The sequence below is a fragment of the Seriola lalandi genome, unplaced genomic scaffold (genome assembly GCF_002814215.2).
Source record: "Seriola lalandi dorsalis isolate HSWRI2012SDOR001 ecotype SW California unplaced genomic scaffold, Sedor1 jcf7180002054692, whole genome shotgun sequence".
Classification (NCBI taxonomy): Eukaryota; Metazoa; Chordata; class Actinopteri; order Carangiformes; family Carangidae; genus Seriola; species Seriola lalandi.
In genome coordinates, this window is record NW_019525245.1 from 2,763,281 (window position 1) to 2,783,332 (window position 20,052).

Consider the following 20,052-nt stretch of genomic DNA (forward strand, 5'->3'; position numbering starts at 1 on the left):
CCACAATCATCGAGTCACTAGGTTTGCAGATACATTATCATTAACCAACAAGGAAGGAATGGCAGTGTCTGTGGCGACCGATGGCATGTTGGAGGTGCGCTGATCACAGCCCTTTTCAGTTCACTGTGGCTTTCACTGTTTGTGCTATTCCTCCCTACAATATTTAAAACAGAACTGCTGACCCACATAGTTCAGAATATGTCTTGGTCTGGTTGATAAGATCTGTTTTATTTAAGAATCGCACCGCTAATGAAGCTCTTCACAATAAAAATGTCTTGTGGGTTCACCAGTGGAAAGCTTTTGATGTGAATCAGCAACAGCTGGAAAGGTTCAGTTTGCCTGAGCAGTAACTTAAAACACTAATAAATACAGCTCAAAGTGATCAGTATTCAGTAAAATACGGCTGATATCTCAAAATACAAACAGGATCACAGCGGTGAAACTAACTCCAAACTAAAGAGAAGAAGGAAGGACTACAATGTCTGTGGCAACTGACGGCATGTTATGGGTGTGCTGATCACACATCTCCAACATTTTTAAATCAGAGCTTTGTCTCTCTCCAGCACAGGCACACATGAATTTAGCTGCTGAAGACATAGGTAAGGGGAGGAGACTGTGGTCGATCCTGCCACCAATCAGGACCACAGCAGCACGGTGTGGCCATCCCCTGCAGTCAGGCTGTAGAGGACACACATTTTATCACAGCTTGGCATGGCCGAAAGCAGACAAACATGGGCCACTGGAAAAAAAAAAAAACTACAACTCAAAACTGCTCATTTAGGAGAATTCACATGTCTTTTGTTCTATTTTGTTAGTTCTACAACTACAGTATGTGGCCCTGAATACATACTTATTCATGTTTCGGTCCACAGCCTGTTTGACTGCTCATATGCAAATGATATTTATTCTACAGCTCTGAACTGGAAAATGGTCTCTTCTCCTCGAGCCTCTGGGTGCTTTAACAGGGAAATAAGCATTTTTTGTTAATAGAGCATCTGAAAGTACATGATGCACACATACATATTTCTTGGTTCATTTACAGGCTCAGGGTTTTAGTTCTCTTTTGTTTCTTTAAGAGTTGCTCTGACAAATTAACTAAGGCTTATCTAGTTATTTCATACATACATTACAGTTAATGAAATTAAATTAAATGAATTGTGTATGTTTTGTGTGATGTATAATTTTGTATTCTATCTTTAAGAGCAGCCTCTTGTTATTTAAAAGATAAACAAGAGCCACCAATATATTTTGCAAATGTCTCGAATGTCTTGATTCCAGCTGCACATCAAGGGATCAGGGGTCCCAACCCCAACACGGAGAAGCTCAAGCCTGGTGTTTAAGGTGTCATAGAATAGCACATACAAAGAATTGTGGGTATAGAAGAAGCAACACAAGATACATTTTGATATTACATCTAACCTACAGTATTCAAAAATTATATTTAATCTCTGGTTCCATACTTAATCCAGAGTGACCTACATACAGTTCCACTGGTGTTATTAACATCAAACCTCAACCCATTGTCTGATCAAACTAACGATTATCCTGGGAGTGAGGCCTTGTGGTCACATCTCAACAAGAAAGTAAAACTGCCACAGAAAGGCCATTAGCTGTGGCAAAAATCCAGCTGTGTGGAGGAGGTTGTCAGTGCTGCAAATTCCTGTGAAGCATCTGGAGGATTTAGTTGACATTCTCCATGCACCCACTGACAGGCCAAGGGGCTCTGGGGAAGTGTCAAACAGTGGTTCATACAAACATTGAGAAAATCTGAGAACACTAATGTTTCTTTGACTATGCGTAGTCTGCTTATCTGTTCATTATTTTAGCACTCAAACCGCTACCAGTGTCACATCTTTGTCAAGCAACACATTGAATGAATAATTTTCCCCTTGTTAACGATCATTTTTATTTCAAATATTTATCTATCATTACCGCTGACTCCCTGTCACCAAATGGCACTGGACATTTTTTTCATGTAGTTCCAGAAGATATTTTTCATTGTGTTGGGAAATGCTCTCTGACACCTTTAAAGCTGCTGTTGTGAATGTTCACCATTAGCATGCCACATGGCAAACAAATGCTAATGGCCTATGCTAAGACTTAGTGTAACAGCAGCACAAGCAGAAAAAAGGTAACAAGGACTCTGTAATGCGAGTTGCACAGCAGAATCTACCTTACATCTGCCAGCATTAGCAAACAAAAGCTACAGCTCATACCCAAGTGGCAACATCTGTGGCTCAAAAATGAAGCAAACATGGAAGTGCCAAAAAGGGAGGGACATGAGAATAATGCTCAATTTTCGTGTTTGATAAAAATGCTGAGACATTACAACAAAAACATTGTTGAAAAGTTTGCATGCCAAATTGACCTGATGAAGAAAATGCTCCCACACTTAATGTCCTCTGTCTCCCATTGGCAGCATAGGCTCACTGATCCAAATGCCTTTCTATAGGTTGTACTGTAGAAAAGCGCTATGCTTCTACTATAGGTAATGTATGAAACATTACAATCCTGCTGCATGTATCCAGCAGTGGGGCAGATGTTAAACCATTAGTGCCACTACATGTTCAATAGCTTTCATGCAAGTGTTTTCTTGATACCTCTACAAAACTGTCTGCTGAAAGGTCCATGTTGTTCCTGAAAATGAGAAATTAGAAAGAAAGGGCAGAACATACGTTCTGGTGGAGAAAAAAAAACATCAAAAGTAAATTTTTCCTCTGCTACACAGACGCAGTGCAGGCTCAGAAGATATGAAGAGTATATAATTCTGTATTATAAACTACATATTTGATGGCTGCAGAGTAGTGTGATGAGTTTGCTGAAAGCTTAATCCTAGCAAAGGTTTCAGATGGATTATATAGTAAACAACTCTGTTTACTGAGCTGTTCCTGTTCCTAACCGGACATTCTTATCACCACCACGGGATCTGTGTCCAGGAAGAGAATATACACACACACACACACACACACACACACACACACACACACACACACATACACACAGTATCACTGCACTGTTATTAGCCACTAAACCCCCAGTGAAGACACGCTCGCTGCAACTATCCAAACAGAAGGGTGTGTAGTCACAAATTTACTCTGCAAATACTACACAAGAGTTTAATTATACTGTAGACATGCAGTAACAAAATGTAAATGCATGGTCTCGAACAGGGTAAATATTTACATGCAACTGAAACAGTAGACATTTTAGTGATCAACATTGTGCTGTTGTGTACAAAACCTGTATCCAAACACTGCACCAGTTTCTGTCTCTGAGTAAGCTGCTTGCTTAGTTTCGGTTGCTACAAGCAACCTTTTCATGTACGTATCCCATGATGCTTCACTCAGTGCATCAAAGGAATTTAAACCCAAGGAATTAGGATCTTGCATCTACTTTTGTGCTCACTCCCATACAGCAAACACACAGGCACATGACATAAATGCAATCGGTACTAACAGACCATTAGAAAATGCGGCGGGCACAGATAAGACCAGCACAGATCAAATGATTTCCATTGACCACAAAAAAGACCATAAACTAGGGCCGTAACGGGCAGTAGTTGATCTGTGATCCGTACGGACCACCCCCCAAATGGTACGACATGCATTTGAACCACAGATTAATTGTGAAATTTAATCATAATAGTGTGAAATGCAGTTTTACTGACACTGTTATTTTTCACACAATCTAATAATTCCCATAAATCTCGATGCAGAGCTGCAGTGAAACGATACAGAGAAAGCAGTTGTGTGGTCACGTGAACAGCAACGGCAATACACCGAGCATAGCCACACATTTGAAGCAACATCACCCTGGTGTGTCAGTGACTGGACCAAACACAATTAACAATAACTTCTAATCGCAGCACATAAGCAGCCCTTTGCTGCAGAATCAGACTCGGCTATAGCTATTAACAAATCTATTGTGATGTTTATCGCTGCAGACATGAGGCCACACTCCAGTGTGGAAAACAAAAGGTTTAAAAAATATGTTGAAAGGGAAACCCCTCATACAACTAATTATCCAAGGCATCTTCTGTTGCCCTCACCACAGATGGGTGAACTTCCAGGGTAACGTAAAGCTATGTGACTGTGACTCCTCACTACATCACAACGGAGTGGGAGGTGTCCTGTGCTACAGACACGCCCCCTGTATGAGAGTCACACAGGCACAAATACGGCACAAAGAACATTCTTATGTGAATATTGAACATTTTGAATGAAGGACCATTACATTTCAGTGAGTTTTGTGATCCATTGCACCCCGACCATAAACATATTGGTAACGATGACTGAAACATTTTAACATGCAGTCATCAAAACTTTTTGTCTGGCACAGACCATCGTAACACGGCAGATGGTGTTATGATGGTCTGTGCCAGTGCAGACATGTAAAGATATGCTGTGTTAAAATAAACTCAAATGCAAGCACACATTTAAAAAAATAAACAAGGAAGCATTCCTCATATGGTGTGGTGTTCTGAGAGTCCAACTCTTCCTTGACTATGTATGTTATGTTCCTATAAATCCCACGTTTCTCAAACTCCAACTAATTTTTCTGTCCTGCTGAGAAATTGGTCAAGAGGGTATGTAAACAGATGACAAAATAGTAACTGTGGAAGGGACAGAGAGACATAGGGAAGGACCATCTGGTCCAATCAGAGCTGAGAGATACCCAACTGTGATACTGGCCCTGAAACATAAAAAGACCATCTTTGCTCTGTGAGCCCCCAAAACACGAGGATCTGTACAACCAAACCACAATCAGTTTACTGTATCTGAAAACTCATTCATTGTATAACAGCTTAGTATAATCAAGTGAGCTGGATTCATACGGATATAAAATTGTAAGAGAATAAGATCTTGAAGCTGCTAATCAACATTTTTATATTAACCATGGATAATGTGAAAGAGCTTGCTAGTAGTGATGAACCAATAGATAATTATAAATATAAACATATATAATATATTCTTTTCAAACGGAGCAAGCTGTTGTTTTCTTTGAACAAGCTCTAAAAACTCACTGTCTGCTATCTGCTCTGCAACAACTGACAGATGAAGTTACCCGCTGGTGAAAATAGTGCAGCATCTAGCAGCCAAGAAGACACATATTTCCCTCACGAATTGGTGGAAACCAAAAACAGAGATAAAAGAGTGAATGAATGCTAATGTTCCTGTGTGTCTGTTGAATATTTAAACAAGCAAATGTTTGCTAACATGATTGCTATATCATCTTTATGAAGTGATGATATGTCAATGTTATGTTTATAGCTTGTTGTGTTGCCCCAAGTGGAGAAAAAGAATGACGAAATGCAGTTTTAATCTAACTAAACACTTATTTAGAGTCATGTCAAAGCATTTAGCAGTTTAGTTTAATTTTTAATATAGGCCCTGTCGTTTTGGTGTCAGGGCTTTGTTCTTGAACACTAAATGAAAAACAATAAATTCAATTTCTTTATATTTATTTAGAAAAATCTAATAATTTACGGTGGTATGTGGGACGTTCTTGTGATGTAAAAATTAATCCAATCAGACAATTGTGCTTAGGCTAAAAAATTACATTTGTCAGCATCATTTTAATTTATCTACACCTGTGCTACTGAGATAACATCATGCAGGTGCACAATCACTTTGAGCCTATGTTTTCCTTTAATTATACTAACATACTGATTATTGTTGCTTATTACTTTGGTTGCATATTGAACTGAAAATAGTTCAGGATGAATACAGGTATCATGACTGTAATAAAAAAGGGATTCATTTAGTTTACTTTTAACTGACAACAAATATCATCTACTGGTATCATCGTGTTTTGTTCACTTTCATCTTAATAATCCCTTAATATGAGTGTTGCCATGGTGCTGGTATGTTTGACTCACTGCCAGCAATTCTGTCATTTGGGTGAAGACCTCAGAGCTTTCCACACCATTTTTTGACCATATCAAGAAAGCTGAACAGCTACATCCTCCCCAACTAAGTTCACAAACATTTCTGTTTATCTTTAAATCTGAATGTGTGTGCCCAACAATTTACAAATGAGCCATTAACAAAACACATTTTATTGTGCTTATCATTTGTTAACATATAAAATGCAAACAACTCTAAGCCTAAATATACATCAGTGTCGAACAAGGATTTAACTTCATTAATGGCTAGTGTATGATGTACATTATTGTCGTGATCTCATAACCGTGCTTAACAACCTTATTTCCCTTAGCTGCACACAGCTGTTTTCAGGGTGCTACTTAAGAATATCAACATTAAGCCAGTTATAGCAAAGAAATTTAATCAGGAATAAGTGGGGATATTCAACGTAAATTTATTAGATGGTCGCAGATAAGATGAATGGAAGGATAATGATAATATGAAGACAACTGTCTGCTAACGTATCAGCAATCTAGTGGCCTAAGCTCACTTAATGCAACTTCAAGTGCTTTATTCTCCATGTAGGAGAGGAACAGATCCATCTTTCCTCTGTTTCAAGTCTACTTATTGAAAAGACTTCCTGTGAAACACGATTAAAAAAGACAAAACCCCAGACCAAATTGTGTAGTGGATTGTAATTAAGCTACAAAATAAAGAACATGCTTCCCTAAGGATTTCTGGGACCCGAGATAAAAAAGCACAGGGAAAGTCTTTTCAAGACAGTTTGCTGATATGTAGGCAGCTTGTCGTGTTGAGAATATGGGCAATAAGGGATTATAACAATGGAGAAAGACTGTGGGAAGATGTACATGATACACCCGCAAGTGTATTTAAGAGGGGGATATATTGCTGTGTGCAGATGGAGATGCATAAGTGGGCCAGAGAGTAGGCATATATGTGTTTGTGTGTGTATGTGTGTGTTTGTGTGTGTGCGTGTATATTCCAGGAACTGCAGGCTATGCCATGCTGAGCTGTGCTGAGACGAATTAGGTCAGGACAGGGCTGAAGGGCTGAGGGTGCCATAAGCAGGGATGGATTTTCAGGAATGGGTGGGACTTGGTAACGGTCGGACCTGGAAACGGTTACAAGTTGTCATTTTTCAACAGAATAGTTAAACTGTGCTGATCGTTGCTGGAGTGTCAGAATGAGTGTGTTTAGTCTCAGTATGAATCACTAGCTCTCTTGATTGTTATTTCTGTATTTTCTGAAGTGTCTTTTTATTCTTGACAATTTAAAACTTAAAAGTGAGCAGCAGGGTATCTGCACACGAGTAATGTCCGAGCACTGAATCAAAAGGAAGAGTAAGGATACAAGAGAAGACGTATGAAGTGAACGAGAGTAGCATGCCACAAGCTCTACTCATAACTCCTGTATGGTCTTATCAGTGGCTGAGACAGAATTACAAGGGCAGACAGTAACAAGTTGTCCTGTCCTGTGCTGTGCAGGAGCAGGGCACTGTGTGTGTCTCCTCCCCTTTAATGAAGGGACATCTTAGCTCTTTCTCATCCTACAGCTTGAACACAATTAAACCTTGTGACAAAGAGAAAGCTAAGCAAGGACAAAGTGATTTTTAGAATTGTAAAAAGGCCATTGCAGTGGTATGCATAGAGAAGCATGGAGCGAGAGACAGATGAAAAATAGATGAGGTGGGACAGCTCTCATGCTGGGAGACTCATCTGGTTCATAAAGGTGGCTGTTTCCTTTTGTCTGAACTACTTTGTTAAGCATCATTTTGAATTCATTTGATTCTCAGAATACAAACGTTGAATAATTAAGACGCAACAAAAATAGTCAAAAAGTCAGTCTGTGCTGAATTTCCTTAAGGCCCCATATCTGTCTACACCTCAACTAAATATTAAAGCATGATGACAGGGGGATGGGTGGCCACATGCTCACTATGCAGAAACCAGGAAGACAGACAGCAAAGCAACCAAGCATATTCAGAGGCATTATCTAAAGTAATGTGGTTTATCTTATTGGTGTCAGGCATTAATAACATAGTAACTGCTTAAAATATATAACAAAAACAAGACATCATAACTAACTAAGTTCTGAATGGATGTGGTTCATATAAAACCTTCAGCACATTCATTGAAACTTGTTTCACTTGAATTTACAATGAAATGCCTAAAGCTAAAACTGAAAAAGTTTGCAGACATTATAAGGTTACATCTTCAACATTTGATATGTAGCATGATTTGTGCTCATCTCCTCTGGTGACCCCAGACACTTGGGGATGGTACAATATACTGGTTGTAATGAAGTAAAATGTAACATCATGTGACTCACTGCAAATGCTACTGTGTCTTGCACCTCAGTTTAGTAACTGTGACATCTAACACCCGGCTACTTCCATGTATTTTAAGATATACATACAGTATATAACATGGAGCTGTGTCCCACACCTTCAATACATTTTCAAAACACTGGGACATTTCCATGGTGTCTATAAATAACTGTTCATAATTCAATTTAAGTGCATTTGACACTAAGGCAGAGCTTCACACAACCTATAGTCTTTCAAAATGCAACTGCAAGTACAAGTGCACACTAACACTTGTGCACACAAACACACACACACACACACACACACACACACACACACACACACACACACATACACCCCAGTGAGTGTGGAGTTATTGAACCTTTCCACTTAGACGCAGAGAGCCCTCAGACAGAGTGGCAAATCAGTGTTAAAACCCATGTAATGTAGCCGATAGCCATGAGTGTGAGGGAACAAGTGGAGCAAAAGGTTTGTCGTTTGACTACCAGAGTGCGCCCCAGCCCAGTCTACAGTTTTTGCATAAAACAACAAAAAAACGTGTGGATTCTGGGTGTGAACCATCTGCAGTTCTGAAACTTTTAAAATCATCAACAAGAAAACACCTATTCAAATACAGCCAGAGCATACCTGTCTAATGAAAACACCAAGCGTCTTTGTCATCTTTTATCCACTGAATATGGATGAATAGGTGGTGAGGAAGATAAGCTCACTACAGCCAAGAGGGCGAGAGGGCTCTTTGCTTTAGAGAAAGAGATGTGTGAGGAAAGGGGTGCTATGTGTTCATTCAGAAAGGTGGAGAGAGAGAGAGAGAGATGGTAGGCAAAGGTAATCAAAAAGAAAAACACAGAGACACACAACAACTTTGAGCCGTCAGTTACAAAAGTACTATAACAAGTGTTGTTGTTATGACCCCTTTCACTTTCTGTGCATACACACACACACACACACACACACACACACACACACACACACACACACACACACACACACACATGATTCTTGCCAAATCAATAGTGGTCAATAGCTGACCATATGACCCGAGAGGGTATGGGTTACTGGGCCACCCTTCGACATAAGTGACAGAGCCAGGCTGGAGCCAGTCCATCAGCCCTAATGATTTTAAATGATTATGCCACACTCTCCTACTCTTTCCCTCATTGCTCCATCCCCTCTGTGTTTTGTAATGCATACTGGGCTGAAAATGAAGAACAGAATTTCCCTTTAGTGCTCGTGACATGAAAACATGTCCAGCCATTTAAATGTCAGACAAGGCAACATGGCCCATTTGTTGCAGTTTGTCATCAGTAGAGAAATGTCGAAGCCGGCAGCTGAGTGTGGGAACGGTGAAAAAAATCAAACAAAAAAAACACACACACACACACACACACACACACACAGAGCTGTATCCGGGCATTTAAAGTAAAAATATCGACCTCTAAACAACAGCAATGAAGGACAAAACAGTGGGATTCAGATATAAATGTTGACAAAGAAAAATCTAATTTTGAGACACAAGGAAACATATTCAAACTAAACCTCCACCGATACTAGATGCAGATTTACTTATATTTGCTGCATTGAATGGAAAATAAACGTTGAAGGTGCGCGATGGTAGTAAGACAGAATGGATGCTGAAATAGTTTGTGTTGTCATATAACCGAGGTACAGCTTTTATACAGAAAATATCGATATCAATTTTCCAAATAGGTGACCTGTGAAGCTGTAACCAGCCAGGTTTGAATGATGACATACTGAACAACATATGTTGGAGTGTGCAGGGTAAGTCAATATTTGAAATACAGCCAAGGGAAGCACCAGGGAAGCCAAAATGATCTGGACAAGATTTGTGTGTGTGTGTGTGTGTGTGTGTGTGTGTGTGTGTGTGTGTGTGTGTGTGTGTGTGTGTGGGGTTGTTTTTTTTTAGTTCTGTTCTTTAATTTGCTGAGCAAAAGCTAGTTTAGGTGTTACAGATAATCGTGACATCAATGTTTTTAATAATACCAACAATTTCCCTGTAAGAGTAGACTGTACATCATGTCTTATTGACGAAAACCCTGAAGAGGATCAGAGGGTCAGTCCGACACTTAGTTGTGTGTTCCTAATGTGTATCCCTTTATAAGGAAAGCTTTAATTTCAGCTGAAAATCAAAGGGCGGCAAGACAGACTGGGATCCCTGTTCCACAGTGAACACAGTGTGACACCAGGAAACAGCCAGAGAGCAGGTGACAGGGATGGGGAGCCTAGGGTTGTGGTTATGGGCTGGACAGAGATAAACACGAACACAAAGTGAAAGAGTGAGAGGGAGAGAGAGAGAGAGAGAGACAGAGAGAGATGGGCAGGGTAGATTAACATAAGTAATAGAAATGAGAAAAGAAGGAAGACGAGGGAGGATTTGAGTTGATTGCAGTGAAAGTGCTGTTTCCTGTTTGTGCATTATTAATCCCCATCTGGTTTAATTACAAAAACATGTGTGTGCAGCTGTGGATTCACATGCCACAGTATGCAACTTAAAATACCCATATCACTGATATTTGTGTTACTGAAGACAGACATCTAAAAGAAATAATCAAATGTAAGAACTATTTGTTTGTGACAGTGTATGTTGTTACATGTGTTGACATGCAGTGAAAACATTGCAATTACAACAAGATAATAAAAATTATACTTTGTTTGCAATAAGTGCAAACAAAAGACAATAAGTGATGAGTCATAAAAAATTGAATATGCTCACTTTTTTTTTAATAATGTTCATTGATCTGCTACAAAGAATACTGTCTTAAAGTATACTGCACATTATTTTGTATTTATAAATGAATTGTGTTACTTCAACACATGTAGATTGATGTACAGTTATGTTTAAGACATGGTGAGAATTTGATTCAGTCATGAGGCAATTTGTATCATCTACAGTACATGATCAAAATATCAGTGAGGGAGGCTCCAGACACATGAGCACATTCACAGACAAATGTGTGTATGTGTGTCATTTTATTTATTTATTTATTTTTTATTTTTTCCAGTAAAAGAGAGAGAGAGTTTATCTCTAGCACAATCTACACATATGCACCCTGTGGTGGATTATTAATAGCAAATCAAAAACTTTGTTTCCATAGTGACTGTTTGAGTCCATTATGGAAAGTGTCTCCTGTTGTTACCAAGACAACAATCCAGCAATGGCAAACGAATGTGGCACACAGCTGATGCGATGAGCTGGTGATTTCTCCATAAACAAGCTCAGCATCAAACCGGGGGCAGGTGGAGAGCTGAGGAGGTGACGGTGACTGTGTTGAAAGGATGGGCGAGCATTTTCATGTATGCACCCATCAGATGTGCTTATACACTTATTCAACTTCAGTTTGATGTGATATTCCTGTATTCACCTGTACGTAACATTCTACTGTTGCCAATGTACATGTGTTCGGCATATGCTGCCATTATGACCACTATGATCTTGTAATTTAGCCACTGATTATTCGGCCTTTGCAGCTCTTTTTTAATTTTTGTAGCAATGTTTGTAACTGTGATGAAGCTACTCCAGGTTTCAAGTTCTTTTCATTAGGTGCTCACAATATATTTCCTACCCTCTATGCATCAGTGATTAAAGAGGCTGGAGAGGCTTCATGAAGTCACAAAACAAGCTTAGGTTTCATCTTGGATTTAGTTAGTGTTCACAGACTTTAATCCTAGACTAACAAGGATGTAGGTTTATGTAAAAGGTCCTTCAAGTGAGACACCTTAGATAAACATCCTGTCTTATGACACTCTCCATCCATGATAAGCAATCATAAAACAAAGAGTAGTAGGATTACAAGTGATATTTAACTGTTGTGCACTCTCATGGCAATTTGTTCTTTGAGAACAAACTAGGATCCAAATTGCTTCTGCCAATTTGGAAAAGCTGGGCAAACGCTTCACTGTGGGATGAATAGCAGGACCATCTTGACAGGAGGACAAAGTCAACCCCAGGAGGAACTCAGGAGGACAGAAATGTTCCTGTCTTGGTGATGGAATATGCTCTATTGTTGTGAGTGCCAAATTACATTTGGATTTAGACAAGTGTGCTGTATAGAACAGAATGAGGTTGCTTTTCACTTGCATAAATACAGCATAGACTGCCATATAAGACGGGCTAAGGGGGATGCAGGGAATTAGTTAAGGTTCTACAGATGACAAGCAGTAAGAATGCTGCCATCATGCCCTCCACAAATGGAGAAAAATGGATAAAATACACGCATGCACGCACGCACGCACGCACGCACACACACACACACACACACACACACACACATGTCCTCAAAACTTAAGAGGTTTAAGAGAGATTCCAAGGCACCAAGAAAAACAGAACAGCAAATAGGGAGACACACAGCACAAAGACACAGCCAACAGGAGTCAGGGCAAAATACCACAACAGTATCCTGCAGTAATGCTCTTCTCAGAACTGTTGATATGGGATTCACCTGCCAATGTCCTGCAATGAGGCAAACACTGTCTCACATGGTCATTATCATCAACTTCTCATTTTAGGACCAATTCAACACTGAAACCCTTTGTTTAAAATGAATTACCATGGACCCATACCAGTCCAAGTACAAAACCATAAAGAAACTGTTATTATGTGGCTATAGAGAAGAAGTGGGTCTGCAAACCTAAACATTAGCAACTTCAGCAGAACTACTCACAGGACTGGATACAACTACCGATGCATTACTATATTGAGCTACTTCCCAACATGCTGACAGAGGTGTACATAAAGACAACCACAGCAAAAAGAAAACTCATCCTCAAAATAAAAATAAAACCCATGCTTCACAGTGAAAAAGCAACCATTCCCCCTTAACCAGTGTCTCCCACTCACCAGCTACACATATATAAACACACAGTGAAAGACAGAGAAGCTACAATCCAAGATTGGGAAAAAAAGAAGTGACAAAAATCTCACTAAAGGTGTTGGAAATGAAGCAAAGTGCAGACGGGATACCTTATTTCTTGCTTTCAAATTAGCAACAGCATCACTCAGGTTTAGTATGGAAAAACTTGTGATACAGTTAATTTGGCCAGTGTAGCTTTATAAATTACTGTTGATTTGTTAGGTCTAGTTAATTGTGTCTTTTTGCATTATTCTTGAGAGTTACCAGTTTATTAAGTACATCTGTAGAATCTAATTTAATCCAATACAGTGGACCAGCAATAACTCTTATCTTTGTCAAGTGTGTTGTTGACTCTGTGTCAGAGGTGTTGATAATTTATAAGGCTGTATATTTAGTGGCGCTGCTTCACTGTCAACTGCATTTCCTTAATTGGCATTATAATGTTCCATGTACATGCAGGGAGCGGAATATTAAATATATCAACTATATTAAACTCAATGTAATGCTGTGTGGCTTGTTTGTTGACAGTGTCATAAAGGTAAATCAGCACCGTTCTGATGAAAGAAAAATGTCACATGATTTTTAATGATGTTCAGGACACATCCTGAACCAAAAATGATTTCCCTGGATAAATGCAGAATCCAGAGGAAATAGTTTCCCAGCATCGAGAGACTGTCTTAATGGATTTAAATATTGTGTTTTAAATGTTTTTAAAGAAAGAGATTTTGTAGAAGTCTCTGAGTATTTGTGTCAATATTGCAATAAGAGTCAACTTAGAGTCAGAAGTAGCTCAGAATAAACATATTTCCAAAAGTGGCACATTGACAAAATACACTAGGACCTTGTCAGGAGGTTAGATGCACAGTAATAAATTCATCGCCAATCACTCCTCACTAAACAGAGATATATCCAGTCATTCAGCAGTGATAATTATCTATCCAAATACTTGCATGATGATCAATTCAATACAAAGGCCCTGGGATCAGAAACAAAACAAATGCAAATTTTCTGTCTATTGTCCTTCTGAGAGAACATCTCACAAATACACATTAAATGCATCATTAAATATGTAAAAACACACACCCTTTATTCAAATCATGCCAATGTTTCCCAGAGTGTGAAAAAGCCATCATGCAAAGCTGAAACACAAGGTTTTTTTTTATTTTTTATATTTGCCGCTGGCACTGACACACTTACGTTCCCAAGATGTCTTTGAAGTCATACTTCTCCTTCACATCTGTGGTCTTCTTTTTCCAGGCATGGCAATCGTCACCCAGTGGCATCTTCTTGTTGTTACGGTCAGAAACAATACTAGTGAGGAAAAAGGGGATAAGGAGGAAATGCTCCATTAATACCAACACTTAAACAGCCTCCATCCGACCCCCTGCAGTCAATAAAATCAATAAAAAATATTATGAATTACTGTGGATTATCAGTTATTATCAGTGGATTCTTAATAGTGTTTTCCATTTGTGTTCACTCTTTAATGATATGCAATACATGATGGCAGCTGAGAAATATGGATGCCCAAAAAACATCCAGCATAGCCTACATTGTAAGATATGGCAGGTTTATTTGTTTAGCATCTTTCAAACACAGAGGCAATTCAACATACTTTACATTAACCATGTGTGATAACTGCTAACTAGTGGCAGGTCCAGGTCAGGTTGCTGGGTGGCCATTATTATGTTGTTGTGTTGTGAACATTTTCACTTTTTGGGCTTGATGACTGGGGTTTGCATTAGCCTTGTGAGTAAATATGGGATGGGGTGAATATTTGGCAGCACTTCCTGCTTCCTCTCAAATACCATTTTCCCACACAAAACATATCGTATGACACGTGATGTTGAACAGGCCTCATTTCATCCGTTCAATCAATCCAGTCCTGTTGTTACTTTGGAGAATGAACATGGGAGACAGTGTAGAGGATCTACTCTAAATGTAAAAGATTTCTTTTCTTTAGTTGGACTTGTTACAAAAGGTTATGTCCTGCTTTCATGTTGAAGTGTCTGTATAATCAACAAGAGTGGCATTTATGGCAGAGAGGCTAAAAGTCATGTGTAATATCTACTAGGTTAATAAGTAAACTACAGTTTCTACATGAGTCCAAGTGTATAGTGCTCAGTGTGAGAGCTGCATGGAGCCCTGGTTGTGAGCTGGGATGTGGGTCCACAGCACATAACTCAGCAAGATGAATTCCTAAGAACCAGGATGAAAGAAGCAAAGAACCAAAATAAAGCTTGTCTGTCTATGATATGCCAGCTTATCTGTGATAGGTTTGCATCTTTACTGAGCCTTTATAATGCTCAAGTTTAAGTGAGGTGCAACAAATTAGCTTTGCAATAAAATAGGCCAACGTATACAGAATAAATACACTGCTACCTTTAGGAGTTGGATAATGACACAGTGTAGATTTTTTTGGTTTCTTCCCTTTCCCTCGCTGTTGTCTCGCTTGTTCATTATTTCTCAGGAGAAGTTAACATTCAAATGTTTGTCCTCACCATTCTCTCAAGAGTGGGAGTGATCACAAAGGACCCTGCTGTCACAGCTATCATCATCTAAACCCAGAAAGTGCCTATAACTCAAGACCTGAAGGACTAAAATAGCCCTGTTCATATCAGCATGCCTCACTCCTCCTCTGTTCCTGCTGCCTGCCTGGCAACTTCACAGGCTGTCTATATGAGATGATGTAACATATTGTTCTGGACTGCACACGTGCTGTTTTGTTAAAGACAATATAATAGCACAGTTAATCATATCAGTTAGTTTGCAGTCAGCTCATTTAAATGCTAAACCGTGTGAATGAGTGGCATTAAGTGACAGACAGCGGTTGGCTTAACACTGCAGTTCAGTTATCTCAGAATAAATGTTAATAGGACATGGCCTCCTCCAGTTGCAATGAGGAACGCACACACACACACGCACACGCACCCACGCACATGCACACACACACACATTGGCCCTGTTGCTGCCTTGACTAATGTCAAAAGTCGGCTTCATACGTGTCGTCATGGAAACCTAAAGGCGCTGCTATGGTATCTGAGGGTCTACATTGCTTTAGTGTCTAATGGCAGGTGGCAGGTAAGGTGGAAATCATTCTGGTCACTTCGATGACTGGCTGCGGTGTGTTGTATGTTTAGTTTAAAAAAACTGCACGAAAGGATTAGAAGAGCACATCACACACAAGAGGCAGTGAAAAAAAAAAATATATAACCTGATCAGGTTATACATGCAATACATTAGCTAAGCTTCCAGGTGACATAGAGGAGACACTGTCTTATTTTAAAAGCCATATCAATTTACAGACAGCGTATTTTGATAAGTACTTAGACCATGTTCTATTCATGATCGGAGGTACCACTGATAGAAACCTACTGAACAATGTGACCAGAAGCACTAAGAACAAAGATTGCAGTCAACATTTAAATATCTGAGTCATTCCCAGTTAATCACTTCCTCTGCTGTATTTTGAATGCCTTTTATAGCATTTGGGGTAAAAGGAAGTATCTCTAAATGTATCTCTAAACAGTATGCAAAAAAATGTGCTTAAGGGAAGCAGTAAGAGGAAGTCCAGTCAAATGTGTGTAACAGCTTTGCCTGTAAATCTGCTGGCTGTCCTGCGGTCTCTGCTCCAGGAGTCTGATAACTACTGTAGGGGACAAACAAACAATACATAGTCGACTGTAACTCTATTCCTGAGTACATCTTCAACTTGACACCAGTCTCTTTCTGTGGAAAATGAGGATCCATTACCAGGCATGATTTTTTCCTCCACTGTTTTCACTGAAAAATGATCTGGGGGAGGTCAAAGCATGGTAGTCAGCGTCTGAACATACAAAAGAATACAGCACAGTTTCTGTGTAAAGAAGAAGGTGATTATTGTGTGTTTTGGCATGTTGTGAAGTGGGGTTAGCCAACTGATGAGCTGCTCAGTGCAAAAATATTTTATAATAATTATGCAAACCATCATTGATTAATCATCTTAAAGTCAAAGATGTTGGTTTTAGCCTCTTTAACCTGAGGGTTCACTTCCTTTTTTCTATTTCACTTTGATTAAACTCACTTTTTGACCGCTGGTCAGAAGAAGCCAACAATTACTTTAGGCACAGTAACACACAGTAAACTGTGATGGAGATGTGCTGGTATTTGGGCATTCTAATAGATCAATTATTAATTGATACAATGAAAAGCTGTATCAACATGGATAAGCCGGAAATTAAAAAAAAATAGCTGCAGCTTCAACTTTATCTCCACTATCTGACCAGATTTGGTTCAGCACAACACCACAGTTGTTGTGTTTAAAGAGTATTCACCTTTAGGCTAAAAATAGCTACAACAGCACAAGACCATTTTGGGGAAATTGAAGCTGGAGAAAACACCTCTTACACACTGCTTGTTTGTAGCATCTCACCTTGCTCATATGGAGATTCATGGAGATTTATGTAAATTCATGCACTGAGAATGGGTGATACTGAACATCAAAGTCATTTAAAATCTATGAATGTATCAACCCTTGCTTGTGTTCATTTCAGAAATCTACAGGTAGCTACTGTATACCCAGGAAATACCGACATGCACCTAAACCTCCCTCACAACACTTGGACTTCAGTTTAATGGCACAAACATATGTCACATTTGAAACAACATACTTCAAGCCACTGGAGCTTTAAAGACATGGTCAAAGTTGAGCAATGAGGTCTGTTTTTCAAACAGTTAAATGCTATAAACAGCAGGATATGGTTCAAGTTTAAGACACGCAGGGGCAGATAAGGGCAAGATTTAACAATGTGGGAGAGTGGAGGAGAGACGCATGCAGGTATCAGATGAACATGTGGAAGACCAAAAACAACCCCTCCATGTCCACGGATGACATGAGTTTTGGCCGGTAGCAGAAGATAAGCTGCTCAAAAGCAACGGGATTAAAAAGGCTCGAGATCAGGGGGATGCACAATACCATAACCACATTCCCTCGTTACTATGTGACATGCAGCATTCACCCTTGTTTAAGGTATACACAGAGAGAGTCGCTGTACTCACTGGTTTCCCATTCCTGTGTTGTGCAGTGGACAGAAGAAACACACACACATACACACCACCATGGTTAAACGTGACAAAATGACATGTGGTTTCGATTTTTGAGTGTGAGATTCGGTGCAGTGGTGTTAAAACTTTTGGCAACACTTTGATACACTCACAGAGAATCAAACATACAAATAGACAGAAGTCTGCAGCTGAAAGGATGTCTAAATATTTTATTTAAACTTCATCAAATTGAGCTCTTGAACACATCTCTGGAAAAATCCACTTGTTTCCTCTAAACTGTGTGTGTAGCTTGTGTCTATCTTAAAGTGTTGAAGACAAACTAACAAACTTACAATTGTTTCTCTCTTGTCTTTACTGACAAATGTTGAATTTGGCTCGCCCCTATCTACATCTGTTATTGTTCATCTTAGTGGCTCTGTCGTCTCTTTGGAAATCTGGAGATTTCTCGTGAATTTTGTAGACAAGTACAGATACGCCCATCAACCAGGGTGAAATGTGAAACAAAATCCCATTCACACCTTTTGCAAAACAAATAAAAATGATTCATGGTGGTCCTATGGTTTGAGGTGACAAAGATCCTAGGTCTCCACGCTCGTGGGCGAGTGCTTCTTTTTTTTCCATGACCCAAGTGCAATGTTTTTAAAAGCACAAACACACAGAGAGCAGTGCAGAGGCAGTTTGTGATTCACTGAGAGGTCAACATGAACTGTTACAGGAATCAGAAAACTATCCAACTAATATCCACCATCTGTCCCTTAACAGATGTCAACTGCTTGCCATGATGGTGCCAATCCAAAACTGTGTGGCCCCTACTACCAGTCAACCCCCTGCACCCACTGGCTGACTGGTAAACACAGAGAGATTTACTAACAGCAGTCTGAGTGGTCAGCTGCTGTCAGTGACGCACAATAAATCTCCTCTCAAAGTGAGCTTATTAATTGATAAGCAGACTTCCCATAGATGGGGACATAGGTGTGTGTGTGTGTGTGTGTGTGTGTGTGTGTGTGTGTGTGTGTGTGTGTGTGTGTGCCAGAGAGAGAAAGAGAGAGAGAGAGAGAGAGAGAGAGAGAGAGAGTTGAGTTTGAAATGGCAGAGCAAGAGAAATAGGGAAGTAGAAATGAGAAATGAAGGAAGGAATAAAAACTAAAAATAATTAAAGCACTTGCGTTTAAGGAAAGGGGTGAAAAATTACACATCATGTCATGTTTACTATTAAAAACCGTTGCGCCATTTTAGCTTTAAATACGAATAATAACACTACCAGGGCTCTCTCTAGTCTAGAGTTGCATGTAGATAGTCAGACCATACTGCATGAACTTTTAATCTACAGTACTTTAGAGGAGAGTACGGTTACACTGGTCTGCACAGCTTCAGTTACTCAGAGGTAATTTTTATGTGAATGAAAGTTCCTCTGCGTACCCTGACTGATGACTGCTGCTAACTCCAGCAGCCCCGTCTATAGTGACGCTGAAACCACTTATAGTTTTTAAGTCATTAAAACGTTTCTCCAGCTCACGTTAAACGACAAGTCCTCGTGTAAAACAGTGAAGAGTACATGTAACGCGTCTGTTAAATCTAGTTAACGTTAATCATCTGATAAATGTTTGCTTGGAAAACGAGCTGTCAAACCCCTGTCGCCCACCCACTTCACCAACATCTATCTGGCCTTTGAGGAAGAGTGAAATATTAAAAGTTTGTGTCAAGACGGTGTAGCAGCAGCCGCTCCTACCTGAAACGAAGCAGGCAGTGAGGTCCAGCAGCCGTGAGCAGTGTCCAGTGTCCGTCTCTGTCTGTGCGTGTGTATGTGTGTGTGTGTGTGTGTGTGTGTGTGTGTCTGCGGTTCGGAGCGCTCTCACACTGAATCTGTACTCTGCAACCTCACCAGCAGCGCTCCTCCTGACGTCACCTCAGGGCAGGACGGCCAACGCAC

General features: G+C 39.7%; 1 protein-coding gene across 1 annotated transcript in view; it reads right to left on the reverse strand.

Moving 5' to 3' along the window:
- Positions 1–19,985, reverse strand: part of camk1b (calcium/calmodulin-dependent protein kinase Ib) — a 36,340-nt gene extending 16,355 nt beyond the window's left edge. The window contains exons 1-2 of the mRNA XM_023423634.2: positions 19,852–19,985; positions 14,277–14,390 (exon numbers count right to left, since the gene is read on the reverse strand). Of these exons, the coding sequence (XP_023279402.1) occupies positions 14,277–14,362 (86 nt within the window). The 5' untranslated portion in view covers positions 14,363–14,390; positions 19,852–19,985. The remainder of the gene's footprint in view (positions 1–14,276; positions 14,391–19,851) is intronic.
- Between the last annotated feature and the right edge of the window lie 67 nt (positions 19,986–20,052).